General features: G+C 43.1%; 3 protein-coding genes across 3 annotated transcripts in view; 1 reads left to right on the plus strand and 2 right to left on the minus strand.

The window, feature by feature from the left end:
* Positions 1–218: 218 nt before the first annotated feature.
* Positions 219–7,159, minus strand: VAMP1 (vesicle associated membrane protein 1). The gene is made up of 6 exons (XM_042945614.1): positions 7,111–7,159; positions 6,719–6,869; positions 3,867–3,993; positions 3,507–3,665; positions 2,842–2,893; positions 219–2,431 (listed from the first exon to the last, which is right to left on the minus strand). Coding segments are annotated over exons 2-6 (357 nt in total). The 5' UTR covers positions 6,721–6,869; positions 7,111–7,159; the 3' UTR covers positions 219–2,414.
* A 201-nt stretch (positions 7,160–7,360) lies between these two features.
* Positions 7,361–20,789, plus strand: part of NCAPD2 (non-SMC condensin I complex subunit D2) — a 45,958-nt gene continuing 32,529 nt past the window's right edge. Inside the window, exons 1-3 of the mRNA XM_042945605.1 lie at positions 7,361–7,599; positions 8,061–8,216; positions 20,459–20,602. The gene's annotated coding sequence lies outside the window, so the exon portion shown is untranslated. The remainder of the gene's footprint in view (positions 7,600–8,060; positions 8,217–20,458; positions 20,603–20,789) is intronic.
* Positions 19,227–20,648, minus strand: MRPL51 (mitochondrial ribosomal protein L51). Its single transcript, XM_042945613.1, has 4 exons — positions 20,563–20,648; positions 20,124–20,218; positions 19,930–20,040; positions 19,227–19,480 (listed from the first exon to the last, which is right to left on the minus strand). Exons 2-4 carry the CDS (start codon positions 20,200–20,202, stop codon positions 19,284–19,286), a joined length of 387 nt encoding a protein of 128 aa, XP_042801547.1. The 5' UTR covers positions 20,203–20,218; positions 20,563–20,648; the 3' UTR covers positions 19,227–19,283.

Here is a 20,789-nt window from a genome sequence, read left to right on the forward strand (position 1 = left end):
CCTCTCGCTAGCACCTGGAAGAGTTGGGCTGCTCCAGGTACGAACAAGAGCAGAGACCACTTCCTGTGCCAACACACACACCTTTCATCTCGAGAAGACCACACGGCACACATAAGCCAGCCTTCCGGCCTCACACAACATCAGACTAGAGAAGGAAAACAACGCCCCACCCTGGCCCCTCCTCAGTGACTCCAACCCAAACAACAACCAAGTCAGCATAGTGGTAGGAATTTATATTTTTTGCCTTTGTTCAGAATACATGAGATTGGTAAATATGCCACATGCCTTTGGTGGAAGTACAACTGTTATTATTCTATACAAGTATGGGGTTGGGGGTAGGAAAAAAGACAGAGGTGATGACAGACAAACAGTGGAAACCCCACATCGCCTCATGGCAAACCAAAGAAGAAGGGGATGTGGGAAGCTTGGCTTCATTTGACTGCAAAGTCCCGGGGTTTGGTTGCATATTTGCTCATGCACATGGGTGGTTGGGGGGGCGGGAGGGGGGACAGCAAAGACACAGAAGAGGGTACAGGGTGGGGTGAGAAAGAAAGTAGAAGGGCAAACATCCCCAAAAGAACAAAGCCAACTACATCTGGTGAGCCTCAGAGGGACAGAAACCCAGGAAAGAATTCCTGTGACAGGGCTAGGTGGGCCAAGAGGGCGAATTGGCTCCAGGCTCGGGACACATCGAGGACACTGGTGGTTCTTCTCCAGCGGTGACCCCCTGCATTAGGCAAGGAGGAGCCCAGAGGAGAGTGGAGACCTTCGAGGGGGGCCGTTGGGAGGGTACACTGACTGCTTTCTTCCAGCTCTTCAGTCCTGCCCTGGGGCAGGACGAAGGGAATGTGGGAAAAGGGGGCAAAGGGAAAGGAAGGATGGTTTTGCGCAATGAAATGCTGCTGCGTGGAAAATGGCATCCAGACCCAGCCCAGCCTGGCCTCAGCCTCTTCCTGCACATGGGCCAGATGACAGGAAGAATAAAGGGTCATGGGTGCTCCCCCTCCTGTTCCCAGCCTGCCCTCCTCCCCTCACACCTGGGTCTATTCCACTCAACACCCTATCTGAAGTCCACCAGTGGCCGCCTCAGCTTCCACTGTCTGTCCCCACAAACCACGCAGAGGAAAGGAAAGGAGGCAAAGTGGCATTCAGATGGGTACAGGTGGTTTAGAAGGGGAATACAGTGCAGGAAGAACAGACAGGTGGCTCTCGATGAGAGGGCCCCATGACAGCACAGCAGTCCACAAGCACACTTGTCTACAGACCGTCCCGCCTCCCACCTGAGACTGGGCTGGCAAGTACATCGGACTTCTCTGAACACTCAGAATCGGCTACCCTCAGGAAGGACCTCCTGCCTCGTCCTTGCCTTTGGCAAGTAGCTGGGAATAGTGTAGAGAAAAGGAGTCCCTGAGAGTCCAAGGACCCTCATTCCTAACACTTCACACTTTATCAATGGGAAGGGAGGAACAGGACCCTCCTCAAAAAGCAGGCAAGAGGTAGCTTCTTCCGATCTTGTTATTTTCAGATTGGGTCTTTGACTCATTGTCTCTCTGGAATTAACACATACTCTCTTTACCTATGCCAACAATTAAAATGGAGAGTCCCAAGCTTTGGCTCTATGGAATTATTTGGTATTCTCAGGAACAACACAGAATGCTGCAGAAAATGTGGATGAGAGACAGCCCCTTGTAGTCATGAGCTTATGGGGCTGCATCTAGGATAGGAATGAAGCTGGTACTTTAGCAATTAACGTGTGTGCTCTAGGTCTCCAGAAAACAAAGCAAAAGGTTGTAATATCCCTGACAACATAGAAAATCTTGGACTAACAGATTAGAAATTACTGCAAAAATAAGCTTGACTTTCTAAAAGGGTATTGCACCAGAACCAAGTTGGTCTCTGGGCCCACCCCAGGATCCTCTGCAGGCCTGGCCTAGGAGAAGAGCCCCATGTGACCAGGGCAGTCTTGAGTGAGCTGCCATTCTTCTAGCTGTTCACAGCCTCCTCCTGCCAGTGGCCTGGCCTTTCCTGGTGGCACCACGGGCACCAGATACCCTTCTCCTCCCCCTGGTCTTGGCACCTTCTTGGGCATATCACCCCAGCTACACCCCTTCCTCTTCTCTTGGCCTCCCACTCTTTTTGGCTTTGGGGGAACTTGAGTGGGTACATAAGAACGGGGTAGGGGGAAGGTGCCAGCTGTTGCTCTTCAGGTGGTTACTTCAGGACGGTGCCACGAGCAGCAATTCTAGTGTTGAGGGACACAGTGCAAATGAAAGCAACAGAAAAGAAGGAGTGGGCGACGGAGAAGCCTGGACGGGGTGGAGGGAGGTAGATGGGGACGTTTGTTGAGAGAGTAAACAGAGGGAAGGGGACATGAGTTGGATGGCAATGGAGAACAGGGAAGGGGTGGCACATTCTCAAGTAAAAAAGTAGACTGGACACAGGAATCAGGAAGTCCCAGATGGAAAAGAGAAAGAGACAGGAGAAAACAAGAGGGCAAATTACATCAAGTTACTAGACAGTCGGGGCTTACAGTTGCAGGTGTCCCATCCCCATGGTGTCCCCTAAGCCCAGCCAGTGACAAACAGCATAGCCCCACTTCCTCAGAATAGGAGGGACCATCTTCCCACAATATCTTGCAGAGGGAAGGCTTGCCCACCTAGGAAGTCCTTTGTCCTTGCCCTTCCTCCCTCCCAAACCGGGTGATGACCCCACAGCAGCGATCTCCATACCTCAGTCAGAGCAGCCCCACTCCCCAGGCAGGCAGGCAGGCAGGCAGGGCTGGGAGAAGACTCCAGGACCTTCCCACCTCTTCACCCCACCAGCAACCTCAGCGATACTTACTTACAATAACTACCACGATGATGGCACAGATAGCTCCCAGCATGATCATCATCTGAGGAAACATTGACCAAAAATGGGCCCTTGGATTTAGGGAAGGAGGAAAGACCTATAACCCTAACCCTAACCCTAACCCTAACCCTGCACCACATCTGAAGCTTCCCAGAAACATCATAGCATCTGCAGCCTGCTCTGTTTCGCTTAGCGCCTGTTGCCCGAAGGCCTTGAAAGGAACTCAGGTGGAGGTGTAGACTTGGGATCTTTAGCCAGCTAGTTCATTTTTCATCATGAAGTGTTCAGCTCATTCCTAAAAGCTGCAGGTATTTAAATATATATCTAGCCTAGTCATCATGCTGAGGTTAGTTGTGTGTGGGGAATGTCCAGGGGAAATTTTTCCAGGGATCTTTTGGGGAAAAGCAGCTTGACTGACCATTTCCAAACTCCTCAGGGTATCACTGTCCCCCAGTTAGTGGTTCTGAATACTCTAGCCTACCCTGGTGGCCAATTCAGGGTAATGCATCTCAAGGAGGCTTTCAGGTTTTCTCCCGAGTTCTGCAGGGCAGAGATCCTGTGCCACTAGAGGTAAGGAAGGTATGCGCCCAAAGGTTTTCTTGCCTTCTAGGAGTTGAGGCCCAGGAAGTAAAGGCAGAGAGAAAAAGAAAACTCACCTTGCAGTTTTTCCACCAATACTTCCTCTTTAGCTTGGCAGCACTGCTCTCAAATTGTGATGCTCCCACCTGCAAGGCGTCAGCTCGGTCATCCAGCTGTGACAGTATCTCATCCCTCTTCAGGACCTTGTCCACATTCACACGCATGATGTCCACCACCTGAGGGAGGTTGCAGAAACAAAGCCAGTAAGCTTCCTTGCTAGAGACAGAGGTAAGAACAATAAGGGAATCACAAGTCTGGCCCCATGTAACTCAAGAATGCCTTGCCCTTCTATTAAAAAAAAAAAAAGAAAAAAGAAAAAAAGAAGTTTCTAAACTTCTAGCAGCTGGAAACTCTCAGAGACAAAGCTCTCCACTTACTTCCTCCACTTGTGCCTGGGTTTGCTGCAGTCGTCTGTTACTGGTCGTATTAGGAGGAGGGCCAGGGGGGCCCCCACCTGGGGCAGCCCCTTCTGCCCCTTCAGTGGGCGGCTGAGCCGGAGCAGACCTGTGGAGAGAAGTGGGCCAAGTACACAACGTAACCGAGACAGAAAGGAATCCCATGTATTCTCACCCCCATCACCAACACCAAGGTGATTAGGTTATATGCAACTAGAAGGGATTCTAACTTCTTGACAACACCAAGTAAGAAGATGCAGCATACAGGAAGAACCAAAAGATGAAAAATCCTGTAACAACACTTAGATGGGGCTCAGGGACATCCAGGATGGCATCAAGAGATCCTGCTTGGGGCTATCCTTTGACCCAAACTCAAATATCCTCTGGCACAATGGCTACGGGGACAAATGTGCCAGTCTTAGACTAGATGGTACTTTCCTGTCAGAAGCCTTTCACATGAAGTCAAACTGGAAAATTCCTATCCAGGTTAGGAGAAATTCACACAAAAGACTAAACCCTCAGGACAAGCTTGTGGACTGAGCAGCTCTTTTACACAAAGCCTGAAGAAAGGGCAAGCCAACAGACCCTGCTTAAGAGGATCTAGTTAACAGTTGTTTCACACAATCATTAGTATGTTGTGACTGCTATAAGGACAACTTGGGAAAATCACCAAAGGCAAGGCTTCTGTAGGTAGAGTTGAGTCAGGACTGTTAGCTTGCTTTGTTTGGGGCAGAGAAGATGGGGGTTTTACTTAGGTAGAACTGCGGCCCAAAGCAATTGTGCTAGTTATGAAACTGTTCCAAGAACATAGACAGGAAGCAAAAATATGGGTAATGGTCCCCAATGTACATGCATCACAAACATCATGTCCCTTCCTTTTCTAGATTTGGCATCAAGTCTCAGGAGGCTCCCCTAGTTCTTTATGTCCCAAAGAGAAATCCTGGTTTATACTACTATACACAGAGATTGTTCTTACTTTCCCTTAGCCTGAGAAAGGGTCTTCAACATAAGCTCCTTTCCATGTCCCAACAATGGAGGCTAAATTCATCTCCTAAAGAATTTCTAGAAGTCTAACCTAGGGCATGAGATTTTTCTCTCCCAAGGAAGACTCCACTGGCAGAGGGAGATTCTCAAACTTTATGGAGAATGGAGGTTATAGTAAGAACTCCTCAAACAGAAGCAGAATCTCAAAAACATACCTCCCAGGCTCAGTCCAAGAGCAAAAGCATTAGGAATTAAACCATACAAGTCACCAAAAGGAAATGCCTTGACTACTCACAATAGAATACCCAGAAGTTCTTCCTCCCTAAGTGAATTTCTTTTGGTCTTAAAAAAATAGAGAATAACTTCAGAAAGGCTTTACCAGCTGATTATACCCGACTCATCCCCATTCAAGAAATCACTTTCTCATTTCCCTCTAAAGCACAAAAGAAGCAAAGAAAAGAAATACACAAAGCCATGGAAGCCACAAGACTCTTGTGTTACTACTGAGCTAAGCAATCTAGTTCTCTGAAGGTGGAAAATTCAGTATGTAGCAGCCAGTATTTGATCTTGGAAGCAGTCCAGTATGGTGGCACCAATGACAAGATTAAGGTCAGAGATCTCGTGATGCCCTGCTAGTCACCATGCTCTCTCCATCTCCTTCAGTTCATCCCACATGCCTGCTACTGGGAACCAGTCCACTGAGAAGGATCCCCCCTCCTCCCCAAAGCAGGAGGAAAAAAAAAAAAAATGGAATCTTAGGGCTTGGCCAAAATGCATAGAATATCACATACATTTAAAACTGTAGAAATCAAATAAAGAAAAAATGAAATGGTTACAAAGCATCTGAAGGGACCATTTCACTTACTATTTGTTGGAAGTTGGGAACACTCAGCAATAAAATATCCAGGGGTAGTCATAACCCATATGAAACCTTACTGAAATCTTTTCCCTTTTTTGTCACTAGGAGAAGCAACACAAATATATCTAGGACCAAGCCAGGATTCCAGACAGTAATAAGAAAGAAAAATCTTTTTTTAATTCATTGTGGTCCTGACAGGGAAATACTTGATTCGTCTAGCCACAGTTCTCCCCCAGGATCTTGGGAATGGGGCTGATGTTGAAGACCGTCAGAGACTAAATTGATTTGTTGGGGGAAGGCAGGGATCCTTGGTTCTATTTCTCTTCCAAATACTTGGCTAAGAGTCAACGACAGGAAAACACCTCCTATACAGGTGGCCTTGAGATGAATGGCTGCTTGGAATCACATGCCACTGCCCCTTGAGTCTTTCTGAGCTGCTCGCCTGGCGCCAAAGAACTGTCAGATAAGTTTCGGGACCTTTGCGTACTGCCAAGAGGGGCGTGGGGGAGGTGGGTAACGCGTCACAGCTGGGATGAGGGGCATACATAAATCCAGACATTGCAGGGCAACCCAAGTTACTCACTGGCAGGTGCACTACTCATTACTGTTTCCAGAGGCCCCAAGTACAATTAGACAACAAGAAAGGGTCTTGAACACCCTCCCCAGTGTCTCCATGCCCCACCTTCGCCCGGTCCCGGCTTCACTATTACAGAGACCTGAATGAGGCGCCCCGCAGGCGAGAGAAGACAGTGCAATGAAGGTGGGACCCCCGCGCCCCTACCCCGCCCGTGGGGTGCTGGCTGTGGCTGCTGCAGGAATGGGGTACTGCCTTCTCTCCCCAGGGGTGGCCAGGTCTGGGGGCGGCGCGCGGTGGTGCTTCCCCGTGTCGCTGCAGCTGCTGCAATGCGCCATTTTCCATCCCGCAGAGTCTGGCGCTGAGGGTGGGAGTTGGCAAGGAAGTGTGGAGCCCCCTACACCAGAGTCAACTCACATTTCTGTGGCGGCGGAGGGCTCCGTCTTTTCTCCCGTGGCTGCGGCGAGACTACAGACCGGGGGACCGCTGCGGGTGAAGTCGACGGAAGTGCCGCGCTTCGCCTCCACCTGACCACCCCGGGTTCTAGCTGCGGTGGAACATACCGCAGCTGCCGCGCGGGCCCCACTCTTTATTAGTGTCGGCCACGCCTCCCAGTAACGTAGACAATCCCGCAGCCCAATCCGAGCCCAGGACAGGCGCCAGTCCAGAAGCCAAGCCCGAATAAAGCCAAGCCCGCCCTGTCCCTACAAATTGGCCAATCCCAGCTCTCCCCTCTCATTCCCGACTCCGGAAAAGAGCCGTTGCTTAGGGGATCGGTTCTCTCACCACTTCAACTGTCGTTTGCTTACCAGTCTAACTAAGCGACGGGACTAGATGGAAAAACGCGCCAGCTCTCTGGAAGGGAGGCGCCAACAGTTTGATTTAGGCCTTTTGGGTACCTAGCAGCCAATCGCTGAGCAGTTCCTGCAGTCCGGGCCCGCCCACGACCCCAGGCGCTCGCAGCACCAGCCAATCACAACCGCGGGCGGGCCCAGCTCTCAGTGACCTAGACACCAGCGTGCTGGGTGTAGAGGCAGTTTCGCTCACAGAGGTTCAGCTCACAGGCGAGCAGACCTGGTCGGCGCTCCGCCTTACCTACCCACCTCTCACAAATAACTCTGATGTACAGAATCCATAAAGGCTGAGCCCCAAGTCCTCAAGACCTAGTACCAGACGCGGGGTTCTGTCCCTCCAGAGCAATTAGGAAGGCTTTATTCATCCTTTTCCTTCAACATAGCCAGCAAGCTCCTCATGCAATGAATTATCCTAAATCGAACTCCCCCTGTAATCCCTCCCAGGTAGGTTACCACACTGACTCAGTTGCCCAAACCAGACACCTAGAAACCACCCTAGATTTCCTTCCCCGTTCATCTGTACCCCTCCTCTGATAATTCACCAAGCTGAGTGGATCTTTCCTTCTTAGTTTTTCAGGGATTCGTTTCCCTCGTATCACTGTCCTACTCTCACTTTAGACTATTATCCCTTGCCTGGACACTATCCGTTGTAAAACTTACCATTATTTTAGCTTCCGCTAAGAAAAAAAGAAAACTGACACAATGCTTTCTTATCACTTAGAATTTTTATTTTATATTTATTGAAAGTGTAGATTTATATAGATACAGATTTTTATAATAGTTCACTCTTGTGCATACATAAAAAGGAAATTTTAAAAGAGCAACATGGTAACAGTATTCCCAAAACTTCGCATTCAGAGCCTGACTCTTATGATTATTTTTTTTTTTTTTTTACTTACTCTTAGATGTCCATGATTTTTCACACAATGTAGTCCTCTGTGCATGCCATCAAGGGCTTCGGTGATGTGGCATTTCTTAAAGTAGAGTGTTTCTCTTCTGTCTCCAGAATTTTCTTCCAAGCCTTGGACACCCATTTGGCAAGTTTTGATTCTTCTGAGTAGGTATGACAAATACAGTATGACTACCATCTGGCTAATAGTTACAGTGAAACATCCCAATTTAGATATTTTTTACCATCTTTTTTTTTTTTTTTAAGTTTATTTCTTTTTGAGAGGCGGGGAGGGGCAGAGAGAGGCAGACACAGAATCCCAACCAAGCAAGCTCCAGGCTCTGAGCTGTCAGCACAGAGCCCGAGGCAGGATTCAAACTCACCAACTAGGAGATCATGACCTGAGCTGAAGTTGGACGCTCAACCAACTGAGCCACCCACGCACCCCCCAATTTAGATATTAAAATGAAAAGAAAAAATGCCTCCTAGAATCAGTGAACTATATCTTTCTGCTTCTAGTCTTGCCCTCCCTCATATCCATCCTCTAAGAAACTCCCAGGATGATATATCCAAATGTTACAATCCTGCTTAAACCCTCAAAACCCCACCAAATCTCCCCTGGGAAAACAAACCTTAAAATCACTGAGTTTTTAAAAAATTAAGATCACTGGGAAAAAAACTTAAAAGCACTGATTTTTTTTAAATTAATATGTTTTGGGGTGCCTGGGTGGCTCAGTCAGTTGAGTGTCCAACTTTGGCTCAGGTCATGATCTCGCAGTTCATGGGTTTGAGCCCCAGTCAGGCTCTGAGCTGTCAGAGCCTGCTTGGGATTCCGTGTCTCCCTCTCTCTCTGCTCCTCCCCACTCATGCTCTGCCTCTCTTTCTCTCTCTCTGTCTCTGTCTCTCTCTCTCTCTCTCTCTCTCTCTCAAAAATAAACATTAAAGGGTGCCTGGGTGGCTCAGTCGGTTAAGCGGCCGAATTCGGCTCAGGTCATGATCTCACGGTCCGTGAGTTTGAGCCCCACGTCAGGCTCTGTCCTGACAGCTCAGAGCCTGGAGCCTGTTTCAGATTCTGTGTCTCCCTCTCTCTGACCCTCCCCCATTCATGCTCCGTCTCTCTCTGTCTCAAAAATAAACGTTAAAAAAATTTTTTTAAATAAAAAAATAAACATTAAAAATAAATTTAAAAAATAACAATTACTATGTTTTTAAACTTGCTAAAAAAATAATTATAGATTCACATGAGGTGGCCCTCAAAAAAGTACAGATAGGTTCCCCATCTCCCTTCACTTAGCTCCCCCAGTGATAGCAGTACCCTATTAAAACCAGGATATTGACATTGGTACAATCCATGGAGTTTATTCATATTTCATCAGTTTTACATACATTCACATGTGCATGTAGCTTTAAATGTAGATTCCTGTAACCACCACCACACTCATGATACAGAACTGTTACATTACTACAAGACTCCCCTGTGCTATCTTTTCATAGCCACTCCTACCAATCCTTGTCAGACACTAATTTGTTCTCCATCTCTATAATTTTATTTCAAGAATATTATAGAAATGGAATCATACAAATGAAACCTTTTAAGATTGACTTTTTTTCCCATTTTTGCCTATGGATGTCCCATTGCTCAAGGACCATTTGCTGAAAAAGCAGTCCTTCCTCCATGATATCCTTGAGATCCATCCAATTTGTGTGTATCAATAATTTTCATTGTTGAGTAGTATTCTGTGGAATGGATATGTCGTAATTTGTTTAACCATCTACCTGATAAAAAGACATTTGGGCTGATTTCAGTTTGAGATTACAAATAAGACTGCTATGAACAACCATGTACAGGTTTGCATGAACATGAATTTTCTCTGGGACAAGAGGGCAATTACTGGGTTGGAAGGTAATTGCATGTTTAGTTTCAGAAAAAACTGCCAAACCGGTTTCTGGAATTGCTTTACCATTTAAATTACCACAAGCAGTGTAAGTGGGATCCAGTTTGTCCACATCTTCACCACTACTTGGTGTTGTCACTGTTTCTTTTTTATTCTAGCCATTCCAATAGGTACGTAGTCATATATCATTGTAGTTTCTTTTCTTTTTTTTTTAAAGTAGTCTCCATGCTTAGTATGAAGTCCAATGCCAGGCTTGAACTCATGACCCTGAGTTCAAGACCTGAGCTGAGATCAAGAGTCAGACGCCAACCTACTGAGTCACCCAGGCACCCAGGATCATTGTAGTTTTAACTCTCATTTCTGTGATGGCTGATTATGTTGAACATGTTTTAATGTGATTTTTGCCTCCTATATATATATCCTCTTCGATGAAAGGTCTGCTCATATCTTTTGCCCATTTTCTTTTTTTTTTTAATTTTTAAAAAATGTTTATTGATATTGAGAGAGAGAGAAAGAGAGAGAGTGCACGTGAGCAAGGGAGGGGCAGAGAGAGAGAGAGAGAGGAAGAGAGAGAATCCCAAGCAGGCTCCATGCTGTCAGCACAGAGCCCAACATGGGGCTTGATCTCACAAATCTTGACATCATGACCTGAGCCGAGATCAAGAGTCGAATGGTTCACTGACTGAGCCACCCAGGTGCCCTGACCATTTTCTAATTGGGTTGTTCATTTTTTTACTATTGAGTTTTGGGAATTCTTTAAATATTCCAGATAAAGTACTTTGTCTGATAGGTGCTTTCTCCTGGTCTGTCATTTGCCTTTTCATCCTCTCAAAGGGATCTCACACAGAGCGAAGGTTTTCAATTCTGTTTAGATCCAATTTATCAACTTGTCCTCCTATGGATTATACTTTTGGTGTGAAGTCTAAGAAGCTTTGCCTAGCCCTACATCCTGATGATTATTTTCTTATTTTATTTTCTAAAAGTTGTACATTTTTGTGTTTCACATATAAGTCTGTGATCCATTTTGAGTTCATTGTCGTATAAGGTGTAAAGTTTAGATCAGAGTTCATTTTATTGTTTATGGATGTCCATTGCTCCAGACCATTTGTTGAAAAAAGCAAACCTTCCTCTGTTGAATTGCTTTTGCACCTTTGTCAAAAATCAGTTTAGCATATTTGGGCAGATCTATTTCTGGGTTCTCTTCAGTTCCACTGATCTATGTGTCTTTCCTTCTGCCAATAACACACTGTCTTAATTACTGTAGCTATAAATAGTAAGTCTTAACATCAGGTAGAACTATTTCTCCCACTTTATTATTGTTGCTGTTGTTTTCAAAATTGTTTTAGCTATTCTAGATTCTTTGCCTCAAAGGTTATCTTTAAAATGAATTTACAGGGCACCTGGGTGGCTCAGTTGGTTCGGCAGCTGACTTCGGCTCAGGTCATGATCTCAGGGCTCGTGAGCACACGCACACACACACACACACACACACACACACACACACCGCCCCTCCAGTCAGTCTTTGTGCTGACAGCTCAGAACCTGGAGCCTGCTTCAGATTCCGTGTCTCCCTCGCTCTCTACCCCTCCCCCACTCACACTCTGTCTCTGTCAGTCTCAAAGGTAAATAAACATTAAAAAAAAATTTTAATGCATTTATGAGCTGATAAGAAAATAGACTGTAGACCAAAATAAAGACTATAGACCAAAAACTAAGTCAAAGTCAAAGCTGCTACCCAGAGAGGTAAGCTGAGCACTGAAGTCTGTTTTGCCTTGCGGCATTTGCTAAAAAGTTGAATTTAGGCATGGTGATGGACTCACCAGGTGCCACTGTGTCATGGGAGACAGAGCTCAGGGCTTTTCTGGGGTTGGAAATCTAACAGAAGATCCCCACCATTACGTCAGAACCTCTATGTCCTCATTTAAGAGTGGATTCAAAATATTCTAACACCCATGCTGTCCCTAGGGGACTTCATAGAAAACTGCTTGTCTGGAACGTAGGTGCCTAGTGGAGATCTTTTTTATTTTATTTTTTCTTGTAAACACTAGTAAAGAATTTATGACCACAAGCTGTGGCTTTACTGTCTGAATTTTTTGTTGATCCTAAGAACAAAATGGCAAGAATTTAAAGTGATTCTAGGTTGACAGTCCCACCAAGCACCTGGCAAAAGTGATGCAATTCTCTCTGGATGAGCTCATCTTTGATCTAGGCCCTGGGGAATTTCCACAGATACAGTTCCAAAAAATATAAATTGTGGTCAAAAATTGCAAACAAATAAGGGACAAAGTTCCAAGAGCAAGAGCCAACAGAGGTAGGGATAGGAAGTAAGAAAGAAAGTTAGAAAATCAAGCCAAATAGTCCAATATCTGACTAACAGGAATTCTAAAAGAGAAAACAGGATATAAGACAGAGATATAAAAGAAATAAAAGAAAATTTTCCTGAATTGAACAAGTCTCTCTGGATTAAACAGTGTGCTATGTGCCCAACACAACGAAAGAAAAAAGAAGCATATCAAGACACATTTTTATGAAATTGGAATATTTTGGAAAAAAGAGAAGAAGCTAAAAAAATTCAAAAAGAGGGGGGAAAAGAACAGGAATCAGAATAGCATCTCAATACAGTATTAGAAGATAGACAATGTGGCAGTGTCTTTAAAATTCTGGAGAAATATCATTAACCTAGAATTTCATACCAATCTAACTACCAATATAAGATCAATTTTTTTTTAAAAGATCAATGTATATCAAAAGAAGAATATAGACTCCTTTCATTATCAAAATTCTTACCTCTCTATTTAAGTAGGCTACTACAAGATGCACTCTGACAAACAGGAAAGAGAAAGGCAATAGATATAAGGAATGGAATGCTGGATCCACACACAAAACTGGTTAAAGAAAATCCTGGGTATGGAAGCTGTGCCATGTGTCCTGACTGAAGCAAGAGGATGGAAAAAAACTGCAGGAAAGTCTCCAGAGAAAAAAAACGGATAAAGTATCTGCCATGTTTAAATATTTGAAAAATAAGGGGTGCCTGGGTAGCTCAGTAGGTTAAGCATCTGACTCTTGATCTCGGCTTTCATGGGATCCAGCCCTGGTCAAGTTCTGTGCTTACAGCATGGAGCCTTTTTGGGATTCTCTCTATCCCTCTCCCTCCGCCCTTCCGCAACTCATGCACACGTGCATAAACACTCTCTTTCTCTCAAAATAAATAAATAAAAACTTTAAAAATAAATAAATAAGGGGCACCTGGGTGGCTCAGTCAGTTAAGCGTTGGACTCATGATTTCAGCCCAGGTCATGGTTTCACAGTTCGTGGGTTCGAGCCCTGAGTCAGGCTCTGAACTGGCAGTGTGGAGCCTGCTTGGGATTCTCTCTCCCTCTCTCTGCCCCTCCCCCCTCAAGCTGTCTCTGTCTCTCTCAAAATAAATAAATAAATAATAAAACTTTAAAAAAATTATAAACATAAATAAATACATAATAAATAATTGAAAAATAATATGAACAAGTATTTAACAGTTCCGATGGGATATATGGAAAAAAATTAGAGCTAGATACATAGAAAATTATACAAAAGAAAAAGAGGCAATTAACTTGAGAAAAAACAAAAAGTTAAATAAGAAATAGAAGTTACTTTACATTTATGTCAATTGATTTTCAACAAGGGTGCCAAGACCATTGTCTCTTCAGCAAATGCTGCTGGACAACTGGATGTGAACATGCAAAAGAATGAATTTGGATGGCTACCTCCCACCATACACAAACATTAAATCAAAATGTATCAAAAAATTAAATGTAAGAGCTGAAACTATAAAAGTCTTAAAAGAAAACAGAGCTATATGTCTTCATGACCTTGGATTAGGCAATGATTTCCTAGATATGATAACAAAAGCACAAACCGCAAAAGGAAAAATAAACAGGGCATCAGCAAATTATGAAACTTTTGTGCTTCAAAGAACATGATCAAGACAATGAAAAGAATTCACAGAATCAAAGAAAATATTTGCAAATCAGATATCTGATATGGTAATTGTATCTAGGATATATAAAGGACTCTTCCAACTCAATTATAATTTTAAAAATTTGAAAATGGACAGAGGATCTAAATAAACATTTCTCAAAAAGAAGATATGCAAATGGCCAATAAAGCACAAGAAAAATGCTCTATATCATTAGCCATCAGGGAAATACAGATCAAAGCCACAGTGAGACACTACTTTATGCCTACTAGGATGGCTATAATGAAAAACAAACAAAGAATACCAAACGGTGACAAGTCTGTAGAGAAATTAAACCTTCATACACCACAGGTAGAGATACAAAATAATGCAGCCAATTTGGAAAAGAGTTGGCAGTTCCTCAAATAGTTAAACATAAAGTTACCATAGAGTGACCCAGCAACTCCACTCCTTGGTTTATACCCAAGAGAAATGAAAATGTCTACACAAAACCTTGTTACACAAATGTCCATGGCATCATTTTTCAGAGTAACCACAGGGCACCTGGATGGCTCAGTTGGTTAAACATCTGGCTCTTGACTTCGGCTCAGGTCATGATCTCATAGTTCATGAGTTCAAGCCCCACATCAGGATCCACACTGACAGTGTGGAGCCTGCTTGGGACTCTCTCCCTCTCTCTCTTCCCCTCCCTATTTGTGCTCTCTTTCTCTCGCAAAATAAACTTTTAAAAAAACAAAACAAAAAAAAGAATAACCAAAAAGTAAAAACAACCTAGATGTCCACCCACTGATAAATGGATAAATATGAGGTGGTATATCCATACAATGGAATATTATTCAGTAATAAAAAGGAATGAAGTACTAATATATGTTACAACATGGATGAACCTTGAAAGCACTATGCTAAATTTAAAAAGCCAGTCACAAAGGATGAAATCTGGTATGATTCCATTTAGATGAAACATCCAGAATAGGCAAGAATGTATAGGGGCAGAAGGTGGGTTTGTGGTTGTCTAGAACCGGGAGGGAGGGGGAATTGAGGGTGACAGTTAAAGGGCATAGGATTTCGTTTTGGAGTAGTGATGAAAATGTTCCAAAATGATGATGGATGTACTATTCTGTGAATATACTAAAATCCATTGGATTGGTTGAATTGTATCTCGATAAAGATATAGAGGTTTTATTGTTTAAATGTTTTTCTTTTTTTAAATGATTATTTATTTTTGAATGAGAAATTGGGGGAGGGACAGAGAGAGAGGGAAACGGAGGATCTGAAGCGGGCTCTGAAGTGCTCACAGCAGAGAGCCCCATGTGGGGCTCAAACTCATGAACCACGAGATCATGACCTGAGCCACTCAGATACCTAAACGACGGAGCCACCCAAGCGCCCCAAGATACAGAATTTTTAAATAAGAAACACTAGTTATCCCCCAGTACACCAAGTAGTAAACAATATTTACATAGTCCTAATAATGTAAATACTGTCTACTGATTTAAGCCAAAATGCTGATAAAACTATGATGAAGAGGAATGGGGAAAGGGCTACAAGAAAGGAGAGGATTGCAGAGTGTAAATCCAGTTTCCTGACGAGATAACTAATAGAGGCCACTGGCTTCCTCTTCCAAAATCAAACCTGGAGAATCTATAGAAGCTATAAGGAATCATGAATTTCAAGAACTAACAACAGAAGCACAAGAATGTCTTGGGGACGCCAAAGACTATTGTTATGGGTTGAATTCTGTTCTTCAAAAATGTTTATATTGAAGTCCCAAGCCACCTGGCTGACTTGGTTTGTAGAGCATGTGAATCTTGATCTCAGGGTTATGAGTTCAAGCCCACACTGAGTAGAGATTATTTAAAAATAAAATGTTTAGGGGAGCCTGGGTGGCTCAGTCAGTTAAGCACCCAACTTCAACTCAGGTCATGATCTCACACTCCGTGAGTTCAAGCTCTACGTTGGGCTCTGTACTGACACTGTGGAGCCTGCTTGGGATTCTCTCTCTCTTCCTCTCTCTCTGCCCCTCCCCTGCTCATGCTCTCTCTCCCTCAAAATACATAAATCAACATTAAATATGTTTTTAAAAGATTCCTGTTTTAGACAATGAAAATCATATAATTTGTAAACGATCACAATTTGATAAACATTAAAAAAATGATCATAATTTGATCTCTATTCTTTCAACCCTCATATCCACTCTTTTTTTCTTTCTTTCCCTTTCTTTCTTTCTTTCTTCCTTTCTTTCTTGACATTGACTAGGACTTTCAATACTAAGTTAAAGTGCAACAGGAATGGTACGCATCCTTGTCTTGTTACTAGTCTTTTTTTCTTTTTAAAAAATTTATTTATTTAAATTCAACTTTGTTAACATACAGTATAGTATTTGTTTCAGGAGTAGAACCCAGTAATTCATCACTTACATATAACACCCAGTGCTCATCCCAACAAGTGCCCTCCTTAATGCCCATTACACATTTAGCCCATCCTCCCACCTGTCTCCCCTTCAGCAATCCTCAGTTTGTTCTCTGTATTTAACAGTCTCTTATGTTTTGCCTCCCTCTCTGTTTTTACCTTATTTTTCCTTCCCTGTCCCTATGTTCATCTGTTGTTTCTTAAATTCCACATACAAATTAAATCATATATTTGTAAAAAAAAAAATCATATATTTGTCTTTTTCTGACTTATTTAGCTTATTATGTCTTATTACAGATCTTAAAGGGAATGCATGTCTATTAAATATTTGTGGTTGATCTCTACTATGTAATCTTTACCAAGTTAAAGAAATTTCCTCCTGTTCCTAGCTTAACAGGTTTTTTATTTTAAATCATTGGGCTAAATCTTCATCTTTCATAACAGGAAGCTAATAAAGTCTAAAGCTGATAAATCATAAAGAGCAGTAGGGCATATTGTTTCAAATTATGATAATAAATACCAAAATATTTCAAAGAAGTGAGAGCCTTTCATTCTAGGAAGCTAGTTTGGAGGGTAGACAGGTGAAGCAGGGGACTTTTTGTCACACGACTTTCCCTTCTTTTTGATTAACTACATGCATGCATTACTTTGATTTTCTAAAAATAAAGCTTAATTTAGAAATAAATCGTCTCCTACACCATTTTAAAAATTGAGATATAATTCATATACCATATGTTTATATAGTATACAATTGTTTTTTAGTGTATTCACAAGGTCGTGCAACCATCACTGCTAATTCCAGAACATTTTTACCATCCCTAAAAGAGCCTTGTATCTGTTAACAGTCATCTCTCATTCCCTATCCCTTATCCCATTCCCTGGCAATAACTAATCTACTTTCTGTCTCTGTAGGTTTGCCTATTCTGGACATTTCATACGAATACAATACAAGCCTTTTATGACTGCCTTCTTTGGTTTATTAAAGTGTTTTCACGGTTTATTCATGTTGTTAGATGTATCAGTACCTCATTCTTTTTTATGGCTGAATAATATTCCATTGCATGAATATACCACATTTTCTGTATCAGTTGATAGACATTTGCTTTGTTTCTTCTTTTTCACTATTATGAATAACAATGCTATGAACATTTATGTACCACTTTTTGTATGAACATGTTTTCATTTCTGGTGGGTATATACTTAGGAGTGGATTTGCTGGGTCATATGCACCACTGATCACTCTTCTCTTCCCCACTTGAAATGTTCTACCACTTATTTCTTTGCTGAAATCCAGCCTCTTCTAGGAAGCCTCTCCTGATTAGACCAAATACAATCTCTTATTTAGATCATTTATCACCAGTGGTTTCTAAACATGGTTAATGAAAATCACCTGAGGGATTTTACAATCAGAATTGTCTAAAATTAGGAGTCATGCTTTGAAAAAGTAAAAGGCTGGAAACAATCTAAATATCTATCAAAATGGAACTAGTTAAATCATTATGGTATAGAATGTGAGGATATAAAACAACCCAGGTTGTATTAAGTGAATAAGCAAGGTATAGAACAGTGTATATAGACTCCTCTTTTCATTAAAAATAAAAACTAAAAATAAATAGAATTCTCTTTTCAAAAGGAGATATACAGTTAATACATGATTATACATGTACAGTTTATGTCCAAAGGACTAAAAAAAAAAAAAAAAAAATAGTGGTTGCTTCTGCAAAACACAAAAAAAAAACAGGCCGTGAGAAAACTCTTTACCTGATTACCCTTCAGTAATTTAAAAAATTTCCATTGTATTTTTTTTAATGTATTTTTTTAAAAAGTAGATGTGCAAGACTCAGCTCAGCTCTACAGATCACAAATCTTTGGGGGCAGGGACCCGGCTTTTGAAATCGTGAAACTACCAAGGTGATTCTGATGATCAGTCAGGCTTAGTATGCAAACCATTCATATGGTACTTAATGCCTCATATTAAAGTGTACATGTGAGAATATATCTTTATCCCCTAACTAGGAAATCATGTTATCTATTACATTTTTTCTTGCATTTCTCAACTTAGAAAAAGTACCCAATATTTTTGATGAAAATAATGAACAAGAATAATTCTATTTGTTACATTTCATTCCAGTGTGAAAATGTTCTCAAACATACATTTAAGATAACAGCATTATGAAGCAATAAGAAATTACCACTTTCAATACATGAAAAGCTAAATGTCAAAAAGTGCCATCAATTTCCTTTTTCTTTTTTTTTTTAAAGTTTATTTATTTTGAGAGCAGGGGAGTGGCCAAGAGAATCTCTAGCAGGCTCCACGACGACAGTGCAGAGCCCCATTAGGGGCTCAATCTCATGAACTGTGAGATCAGGACCTGAGCAGAAATCAAGAATCCAAGGCTCAACCAATTGAGCCACCCAGGTGCCCCGTTTCTTTTTTTTTTTTTTTTTTTAATGTTTGTTTATTTTTGAGAGAGAGAGAGAGAGACAGAGAGAGACAGAGCATGAGTAGAGGAGGGGCAGAGAGAAAGGGAGACACAGAATCCGAAGCAGGTTCCAGGCTCCAAGCTGTCAGCACAGAGCTGGATGCAGGGCTGGAACCCACGAACCGCAAGATCAATGACCTGAGCTGAAGTCAGACACTTAACTGGCTGAGCCACCCAGGTGCCCCCACCCCCTTTTCTTTTTTAAAGGCTAAAAATATAGCTAGTCTGCAATGGGCAAGTGGTGAAGTCCAAACCTAAGACTTATGGATGGATGAGCCAGAGTTCATAGTCTACTTGAATGAATAAAAGTAGCATCTAGAGTAAAATAAAGTGTAAGAGTAAAATAAAGAGCAGATAACAGATTCCAAAGAAGCCCCATTTTATTAGAGAGCATACAAATCCCAAAGGGAAAAGTACTGTCCCCCCCCCCTCCCCCCCCCCCCCCCCCCCCCCCCCCGTGACAGATGTGTCTCTTCCACAGTTCCCAGCTTTCTCTTCTACCGGTACTTTCCATGTCTGTTAAAGTGTTTGTAGAGGTAGCTGATGCGTTTGTTAAGGTTGTGCAGGTCATCAAGGAACATTCGATTTCCAACCATTTTCTTCTTTCGGATACAACGTTGCAATTCATTCCCCTTCCAGCCTCTAAGCCATCTGGGGCCCCTGATCAATTCTTTGGGGTGCATTTCAAAGTCTCCTGTGTAATGTGAGAGAACACGTTAGTTCCCAGACAAGAGGCAACGAACACAGCCTCCACCAGCTAAGCCTTCAGCATGCGGTTGCATTTTCCTGAGCTGCGCCTACAGACAAACAGCACCTACACGATCAAGAGCACAGACTCTGGAGCCAGACTGCTTGTGGTTCAAATCCTGGCACTGCCATTTACTAGCATTGGAAAAAATCACTTAACCCCTCTGTGCTTCAGTTTCCTTACCTGTAAACTGAAAAAACAAAAAACAACCCTTACTGTAAGGATTAATACATGTAGTGCACTCAGAACAGCGTCAAAAACAACCAGAATACGCACGTTAAGTGTCGGCTCTTATTACTGAGCATGGTACCATTCGTACACTGGTGGGGGGGGAAAAAAAATAATCTTACGTAAAAAATTACTCTGAAATTCTGTACCACGGAATCGAATCTTACCCAGGATCCCGATGTTGTCATACACCCCGAACATAGCCCTCTTCTCGTTCCAACGATCAACCACTTTGGGAGGCGGGAGGGTGAGCCTTACGTGGAACATTCCAGGAATACCTAGGGACGGGGAAGAAAGGGAATGAGTCTGAGCCGCTTACTGACAAGCAGTTCTCAGGGCAATTTCTACATCAGCCACTTACCCAGAGAGAAGCTTCTGCAGGATAGGGGCGCCCGGCCCCATAGGACCCTGCCTGCCCCCAAAGAGAGGCTCCCTGCCATTGCTCTCGTCTCTTCCCTACAACAGCAACCACACAAGCATAAGAGTAGGGTCACACGTGACCTTCGAGGAGCCGACAGGGACTTTCCGCGCCAGCCTCACAGGACACTAGACGGAAGGAGCCATCTTGGGTCTCATCGAGGTACCTCCCGCAGCCAGACCCGTCTTGGCTCCTCCTTCCCCAGCCACAAACCCCACCCTCCAAGTTCCGGTGTACAGAGGCCTTGAAACCCCTCCCTCCCTTCCCACCCCGCCCAGGTGCTTCCGGTTCGCCCGCCGAAGTCTTGGAGAGTCCGAAGAGCAGAGGGATTCATTTCGTCGTTGCCCAGGACGCCCCAAAGCTGAATTTCGAGGAAACTCACCCTTTCCTGGGGGCGTCCCTCAACTGTGAGGGAGATGAAGGTGCAAACTCTGGAACCCAAAACCTCTTTTTCTGTGCCTCACAGCAGTATTGTGTTGTAGCTGTTTTTATTATCCCTTTTCTACTGGGGAGGAAATCTGAGGCGCAGAGAGTGAAGTGACCTGCTGGACGTCACATAGAGGAGATGGTGGAACATGGATTAGAGCCTAAACCTTTTAACTCCCGGCT

The sequence above is a fragment of the Panthera leo genome, chromosome B4, assembly GCF_018350215.1.
Source record: "Panthera leo isolate Ple1 chromosome B4, P.leo_Ple1_pat1.1, whole genome shotgun sequence".
NCBI lineage: Eukaryota > Metazoa > Chordata > Mammalia > Carnivora > Felidae > Panthera > Panthera leo.